Below are 7,124 nucleotides of genomic sequence, written 5' to 3'. Positions count from 1 at the left end.
TCACTTTTAAAACTAACTTCTCAACAACTTAACCAAACAGACCCAAAATGCCCCTCCCCTTGCCCTCTAACTTCCATATCTTCAAATGCAACCGTTTTTATTTTTAAGGAAGTTCCCCTACAACACACAAGGTATGTCAATAATGCCAGAACACTGGTTAGTTGTTTGGTTTGAGAAATCTTCGAAATTTGCATTTGCATTTACACTAGATATTTGCTTACAGGGAATAATATGGCAACCAAACAAACCACTTGATCCATTGAACCAAATAATTGAATCTACTTAAATTTAAATTTATGATAAGATGCTGTCTCATTTTTTAGACGGAGCATCCTAGGCCAACATTTGTTTCTTCTCAAGGCAAAATGCAATCAGAGGAATTAACCACCATCACCCCCAAAATGCAGCTACAATCAATCAGGGAGGGTAAATCAAGATATGAAAGATGCAAAAGCAATATCATAATTCCATAGCAGCTTGAATTAAGAAATAAATGTGATGACAGTCATGATGGAACAAGGGAAAGATGGCGCACGAAACCCAGCAGGTTCCCCACACTTTGTGCTGCAGCTTTGTTTTTTCTTTTTTTGTTTTTTTTTACTATGGCGGTGGCGATTCTTCTTCCAGGAGGGAAGTAAAAGGAAAGGGGGATTTACAGATGCCAGTCAACCATCCATGGGGATACATTGCCCTGGCAAATCATTTGGTGCTGTTCCCGTTGCACTGGTGAACGAAACCATTGCCATGAGCATTGCCATTCGAGTGGAAACCGTTACTGTTGCAGTTGCTGCTCCCAACATCCTTGCGCTTAAGACTGGCCTTCTTTGCCCCCCATATACGAACTGTGTGATCGTCGCTAGCTGATGCGAGCATGTGGGGATTCGTAGGGTTCCAACTTACGCAGTTGACTGTGCCCGAGTGACCAGCAAGAGTCTCAATGAGATCACCAGTGGCTCTATGCCATATGTAGACCTGGAAACATGACAAGTCTTGCACATTATTACCTTGCAGAGTACAAAAGAAAATATGCAATGAACCGTGTGGCTGGACCAACCAACCACAGGCCTTCTAGACATTGCAAAGGCTAAATCTTATGTTTCCCAATGCAACTTTAAGATGTACTCCCTCCATTTCAAATCATGAGTCGTTTTGACTTTCCTAGGTAGCTATGTCTAGATACGTAGTAAAAACAATGTATCTAGAAAAGCAAAAACAACAAACAATTTGAAAGGGGGGAGTATCATTTTAACTTTTTTATTACTGAAATGCAAGGTATCATATTTTCTACTGCCTACAAGATATATGGATGCCATCACTACATGCCTCCATTACACCCCTTGGAAGTATAATGGTTCATCAGAAAAGGCAATCAGCTGAAAAAGATAATTTCAACACCTTTATAACATTCATATTGGCATCTCCTAGCCTAAAAATAAATCAGCAGCATGATTTGGTCAAAATACATGGTAGAAAGTGACAACAAATATGCTGCATGCCGAATGTATGAAACTATAGAAGAAAAGTGGTGGAAACTAGCATGTGCAGACAGATATAAGCAATTAAGCATGCATATTAAATTATAATAAATCTGAGACCGTCCTAGACATAGGCTCCAGTTGCAAGGGCGTCTGAGTTAACCAATGATTTCCGTGCCGCACGATGTTTGAATGTTTTATCATATAGAAAAGAATAATGTAATGCAATGAGGATGGTTCAAATGACAAACATGTTAGCTGCATTTTCCATTAGATTTGACTCATCTGACAATAAATATAATTGTCTAGAACAGCATCTGTCTAGGAGCAGTGCATATTAATAAAAACAGCACACATAGACAACAAAAGGTAAGTGCACACATAATATTAGTTCTATAGCCATTAGGTGGGTCACAAGGCAATCATCATACCTTTGAATCTTCACTCCCACTAGCAATGAACGCCTGCTCAGATCCACCAAAACAAGACCTTATCACAAACCGGTTGCGCTTATGGCCATTGTACCGGTTGACTCGAACAGGATCATTTCTTATGTTCCACAAATGAATCTCTTCGCTTACAAGATTTACAAGCAGGAAATCACCATCTTCTGATAGAGAAAATGAAGTAATTGTACTAGCCTCTTCAATTAACCTCTCTTGTTTTGTCTCCCTATCAAATAGAAGAATTGTGTTCTCCCTACTCATGCTTAATATAAGATTTCCATCTTTTGCTACAGCAAAATCAGATGTTCTTGTTGATCTCTGCCCTTTCCAGCAATCTACTTCCTTACCATCTAAATCCCAAATGCAAAAGTTTTCTTCAGCTAGACCAGACAATATTTGCTTTCCATCTGGAAACCAAGCACATGATATCAAACCAACAGGCTTTTCATAAACATGAAGACATTTGCCAGATTCAACATCCCAGCGTCGGATGGTTTCTTCCTGCCCACATGTGAGCAGCTGGCAATCATCAGGGCTCCATGCAACCATCATCACCGACTTCTGATGACCATTCAATGTATGCCTCAGTAATAGCTCTCCATCTTCATCAACCTAAGAAATGAAAAGATTAATTCATGAAGAGATAAATGAAAAAGAGGGAAAGTAAACCGCATAGCATGGTCAATAACAACAGAACAGAAGTAAAAACTAAAGCCTCCTTTATCAGTAGCAAATTACACGACCAAAGTTTCTACCTGTATTACCATTACAACCCAACTTTCACTGCAGTGCAATTGTAAGATGGTGGGGACAGACACTTTCATGTTCAACAAGAACATAGAGAAGTGCCAGGATTCAAGCTAGGGAGCAAACTAGGCAAATGTCTAAATTGAACTTACTTTGTTCCAGAAGCTACCAAGATGTACTCCCTCCATTTTAAATTACAAGATGTTTTGACTTTTCTAGATACTCCCTCCGGCCCAGTTTAAAAGGCATTTCGCGTAGGTCAAGAGTCAAACTATATAATCTTTGACTTACAATTTGACTGAATTTTTAACCATTGTAAAACAAACTTGATACTATTAGATTTGTAATCAAATGTATTATCCAATAATCATAAGTTTATTTATAACCACAAATAATATAATACAAAATAGATGAATGGTCAAAGTGTAATTTAGGAGACTGTGCCATGTTGGAAGATACTTTATAAACTGGACCGGAGGGAGTACAGAACTTTTGATATACCACTATGTCTGGATACATAGTGAAAGCAATGTATCTAGAAAAAGCCAAAACGTCTTATAATTTGGAACCGAGGGAGTAATAAGCAGTAGGCTTTCAGTGGAAAAAATGTAATATGAAATGGCAACCTTCTGTCTTCGTTTTGAAAATAGCTATGGATTTGAAAGTCAACGTTTGGTAAAAACATAAAGAACAGGTGATGAAAAGCATTAGTAAGATTGGACAAGTTCAGTTCTTGACATGAGATTTAAAATAGGAACCAAGGAACAGGCCACCCAATTTGTACGCAGACCATGAGAAAAGAAGACTTTAGAAGCACAGGTTCACAAGTTTACCTCCCATATAATTGCAGATTTATCATTTGACGCTGAGGCTAAATACTTCCCATTGTTTGAAAACTGGATAAACCACACTTCATCATGATGTGCATGCAAAACCTGCAACAAATTTTTTGCTTGTGAATTTCAAAGCATCAAGATATGCAGCTACTAGGAAAAAAAAGTCTTGATAACCAAATTATCTAACTTTTCACATCCAGATAAAAGTGAAAACCAAAGTACGACACAACACAAGTTGCAAGTTTCTATTTATTTTCCTGAGAGTGAAAGAATGGTTTCTTAACGAAGAAAACATAACCTCAGCTAATAGAATTTTTTTGTAAAGTGCAAAGATGAGTGGCACTCAGCTCTTATCTAACCTTTTTTCAGGAAAAAATACCTCTGCAGTGAACTGAATTATACAAATTATCATTTGGCAACAGATGGTGAGAAGTGGGGAGAACAAGGAGGGAGATAGAGCAAGGGGGAAGCTAGAAGGAAGCTTAAGAGGTCTACATGCTATAAAGCTGGATCATGACTTCAGATTTGCAAGCCTTTTTTACCTGTAGCGTGCGAGATGGTATCTGGTCTTTCCCACAGTGATGATCAATGTAGAGTGACAACCCATCAACAGAATTATGGAAATAGCAAGCATCTCTTTGTACAGTAAGTGCTTGCTCAACTAAATTTTCTAACCTCCGCTCTGGCACCATAACAGTTGGAGGGAGCACCTTTTGCAATTCCTCTAGAACCTTCAACCGAGAACTAGAAGAATCAATTCCAAGCTTTGAAAAACCAAGGAACAACTGCTGTGGCGAACAAGAAATCATACAAGTCGACAGTTCATGCACTCTTTTTCTATTAACACCAAGGGGTGTGATCTCACATCGTAAAGTCTTCATAGCGCCCATGACATTGTCATTTCTTAGAAGTTCAAAGAATTTCTGCTCCAATATCAAAAATGCTGCAGATTTCACAATGTTTTCATCTTGAAGGCCAATCTTATTCAAGGTAACCACCGCATTATCCCAATTCCCATCAATCACCTGCTCTCTGAAAAGATTCACCATAGGTTTATGTAAAGTAATCCCTGATTCCTCCTCCAGAACTGCTCCACTTTTTTCATATCCAAGACTATACAGAGTTTTGGTGATTATCCTAACAAATTCCTCCTTCTTAATCACACCCTTGGAACCAACCATAACTTCTTTCCCTTGGGAAGGCAAAGGTCTAGCCATTGTACTTCCCAAAGGATTGGCAAATTTCGAAAACAAGAAACAGTCTGGTAAACTTGCAGATTCTACTGAGGATGCTCTTGCGCGTTTTGAGGGTGGTTCATCATCTTCAAAACCTCCCATGAAATGCCAAGATCAGGCCATATATTTTTTCACTTCAGGGAAGATGATGGTATGCAATCTCCACGCAAAATTTTCCAAACAGTTACCGAAACAGATGGAGGATTCTGCAGAGAAGGAATTAAAAAATGAGACATGAACTATCACGCAAGGTCACAATTGTATTCATCCTGGTACAATATGTAGTGCAAACACGGGGGAAATTTTCATGATATAAAAATTAATCACAAGTTCACAACTAATGCAAGGAACTCATTGCATTGAGAACAAAGTGACAAGCAACAACAAATGACAAGGGCCATCTGCCAACCAACAACAAAACTGAAGCCACTAGTACCAAGGAAGTTGAGGGGAAAATTTAGCGAATAGCTAAGGACCTGTTTGGATCCCATGAACTGAAACCAATATCTAGAAAAGTGCTTCCCTTTTTCATTATTAGATTACTTTCCAATTCCTCTCAATTCCTGGGAACCAAAATGGGCCTAATAGTAAAATCTCAGAGATAAAGGTACCAGGTTGAAAATTATATACAGAAATAAATAATTGGCCCCAGCCCCACTATAAATTTCCTCCTGGCCTCGGACTGCACTCACTTGACAAAGAGGATAAAACACCCATTTGCTACTCAGCAAAGGGAGCCATAGATTTCTGGTCATTAATCTTCATATCGGAAGGTATGAAGATATGATTCCTTGTCAATCTTGAATTATCTGATTGCTTGGCAGCACGTCCCACAGAGTAATCAAAGGCACGCCAAAAATTAGGCTGCGCACATCAAAGCAAAACCATGACAACACTATCTTGTGCCAGGCATCACTAAACTAAAAGAACAGTGCTACAATGTAGCCAGCCAACGTAGTTGGAGAAACAACCAATGGTTAGCGGTGATTATAGCTACTACTTGAACCGAAAAGTGACAAGATGATCTGACTTCATCTAGTAATAGGACATACTAAAAGGAATGTGCATATTGACCGATTGATATCCCAATCAGTATCAGCCAGCCTTCGAAGCAGCCAAAACGTTCAACAGCTATTCTAATCTCAACACCTACAGACGGTAAAGTTATCAGTACTGAAGCACATTCGACAAAGGGATGCTTAAGTTGCAGTAATGTTGTAATTTCAGTACAAACAAGAAGTATGCTATTGCTACTAGAGTGACATGCTTGGGGGTAAACCAAAGTCTCCAACAATCCAGTCAATCCTATTTTTGTCCATATCAGTACAGGATAAGGCACGCAACATCTACTTCCTAGCACCATCAGCAGCCCACCCTCTTCTGTCCTAGTAGTTATGCTACTTTCCTCAGACACCATTCCTTGCACACCGAAGATTCCACGCACAGGGGGCACGCATCCCATCCCAACCAAAGCATAACTAGCGAATGGATGAGCACAGAGTCATTAACGGCAACAGGTAAATCTACTCGTGCAATTACTAGCAACTTGCTTAATTAACCACCAGGAACCCGCGCCCGAAGCGTACCCCTCCACAACCCACTCCGCACATCGGACATGGACACGCGGCAGACGGCGCCCCGATCACGGAATCGCTCCCCCACCGACCCAACCCAGCACCAGTTGTAGAAGCAAAAAAGTTCACTCATCTGTTCATCGCACCTAGGCAGGGCGGCGCGGGCAGTAACCGGGGGCACGCAAGCGGGCAAACCCCCGCCCCACGCGGCGGGCAGCAAGCAGCGAGGGTTAGCGATCGGAGGGGAGGGGGAGGGGGCCTGACCTCCAGCCGGGAGTCCCGATCCCCGGCGATTCGCCGAGAAACCCCGAGAGGAGCCCCGAATCGCGCGGAATCTCCGGGGAATCGCCCGCCCCGGCGCAGAGGCGGCGGCCCGGCGGTCGGATTGGGTGGGGAAAGCGGCGAGAGGGAGGGGAGGCGTGGAGAGAGGGGAGGAGGGGCAAGGGAGGAAGGGGATGGTGGTGTTTGGCTTCGGGAGAGGGGAACCGACTGAATAGAAAAGGGTTGGCAGGGGGGACACACACAGCAGGCGCAGCGCCAGGAGAGAGAGAGAGGGGTGGGGGGAGTGGAAGAAAATAAATGGCATCTTCGTAGGTAGGAATTTGAAGAAATTCGGATGAAGCTGAAGAAATATGTGAGAGAATGAACAGTACGTGAACAGTGAATTCCGGCTGAATTTCATGTCAGCCGAACGGCAGTACCTTTCTTGTGGATCTCTCCCTCCCTCTAATTCTCACAGGTTCTTCTCCTAATCCCGTCTCCTGGTGACGCTTGAGGATGATTCTTGCTTGGGATCCTCGCCTTGTGGGTT

The 7,124-nt window shown here is 41.7% G+C and overlaps 1 protein-coding gene across 2 annotated transcripts; it reads right to left on the bottom strand.

Annotated features, from left to right (window-relative positions):
• Positions 1–456: 456 nt before the first annotated feature.
• Positions 457–6,851, bottom strand: LOC136476666 (WD repeat-containing protein 26 homolog). 2 transcript variants are annotated; one of them, XM_066474597.1, is made up of 5 exons: positions 6,578–6,851; positions 4,047–4,945; positions 3,502–3,603; positions 1,907–2,533; positions 457–972 (listed from the first exon to the last, which is right to left on the bottom strand). In XM_066474597.1, the coding sequence occupies exons 2-5, from the start codon at positions 4,839–4,841 to the stop codon at positions 700–702; spliced, it is 1,797 nt and encodes a 598-aa protein (XP_066330694.1). In that variant the 5' UTR covers positions 4,842–4,945; positions 6,578–6,851; the 3' UTR covers positions 457–699. The 2 variants fall into 2 exon arrangements, with proteins under 2 accessions (XP_066330694.1, XP_066330695.1); XM_066474598.1 differs by having other exon boundaries at positions 6,460–6,598.
• Positions 6,852–7,124: the final 273 nt, after the last annotated feature.

The sequence above is a fragment of the Miscanthus floridulus genome, chromosome 8 (assembly GCF_019320115.1).
Source record: "Miscanthus floridulus cultivar M001 chromosome 8, ASM1932011v1, whole genome shotgun sequence".
Classification (NCBI taxonomy): domain Eukaryota; kingdom Viridiplantae; phylum Streptophyta; class Magnoliopsida; order Poales; family Poaceae; genus Miscanthus; species Miscanthus floridulus.
The sequence above is the reverse complement of the archived record's forward strand: the minus strand, read 5'-3'. Positions and strand labels throughout refer to the sequence as shown.

What these genes read in the sequence shown, in the direction of transcription:
- LOC136476666 (XM_066474597.1), bottom strand. Translation starts at nt 4,841, where the DNA reads ATGGGAGGTTTTGAAGATGATGAACCACCCTCAAAACGCGCAAGAGCA. An exon ending in TACCATCTCGCACGCTACAG is followed by an intron (nt 3,604 to 4,046) that starts GTAAAAAAGGCT and finishes AATTTGTTGCAG; the next exon opens with GTTTTGCATGCACATCATGA. An exon ending in GTGGGAGTGAAGATTCAAAG is followed by an intron (nt 973 to 1,906) that starts GTATGATGATTG and finishes TCATGTTTCCAG; the next exon opens with GTCTACATATGGCATAGAGC.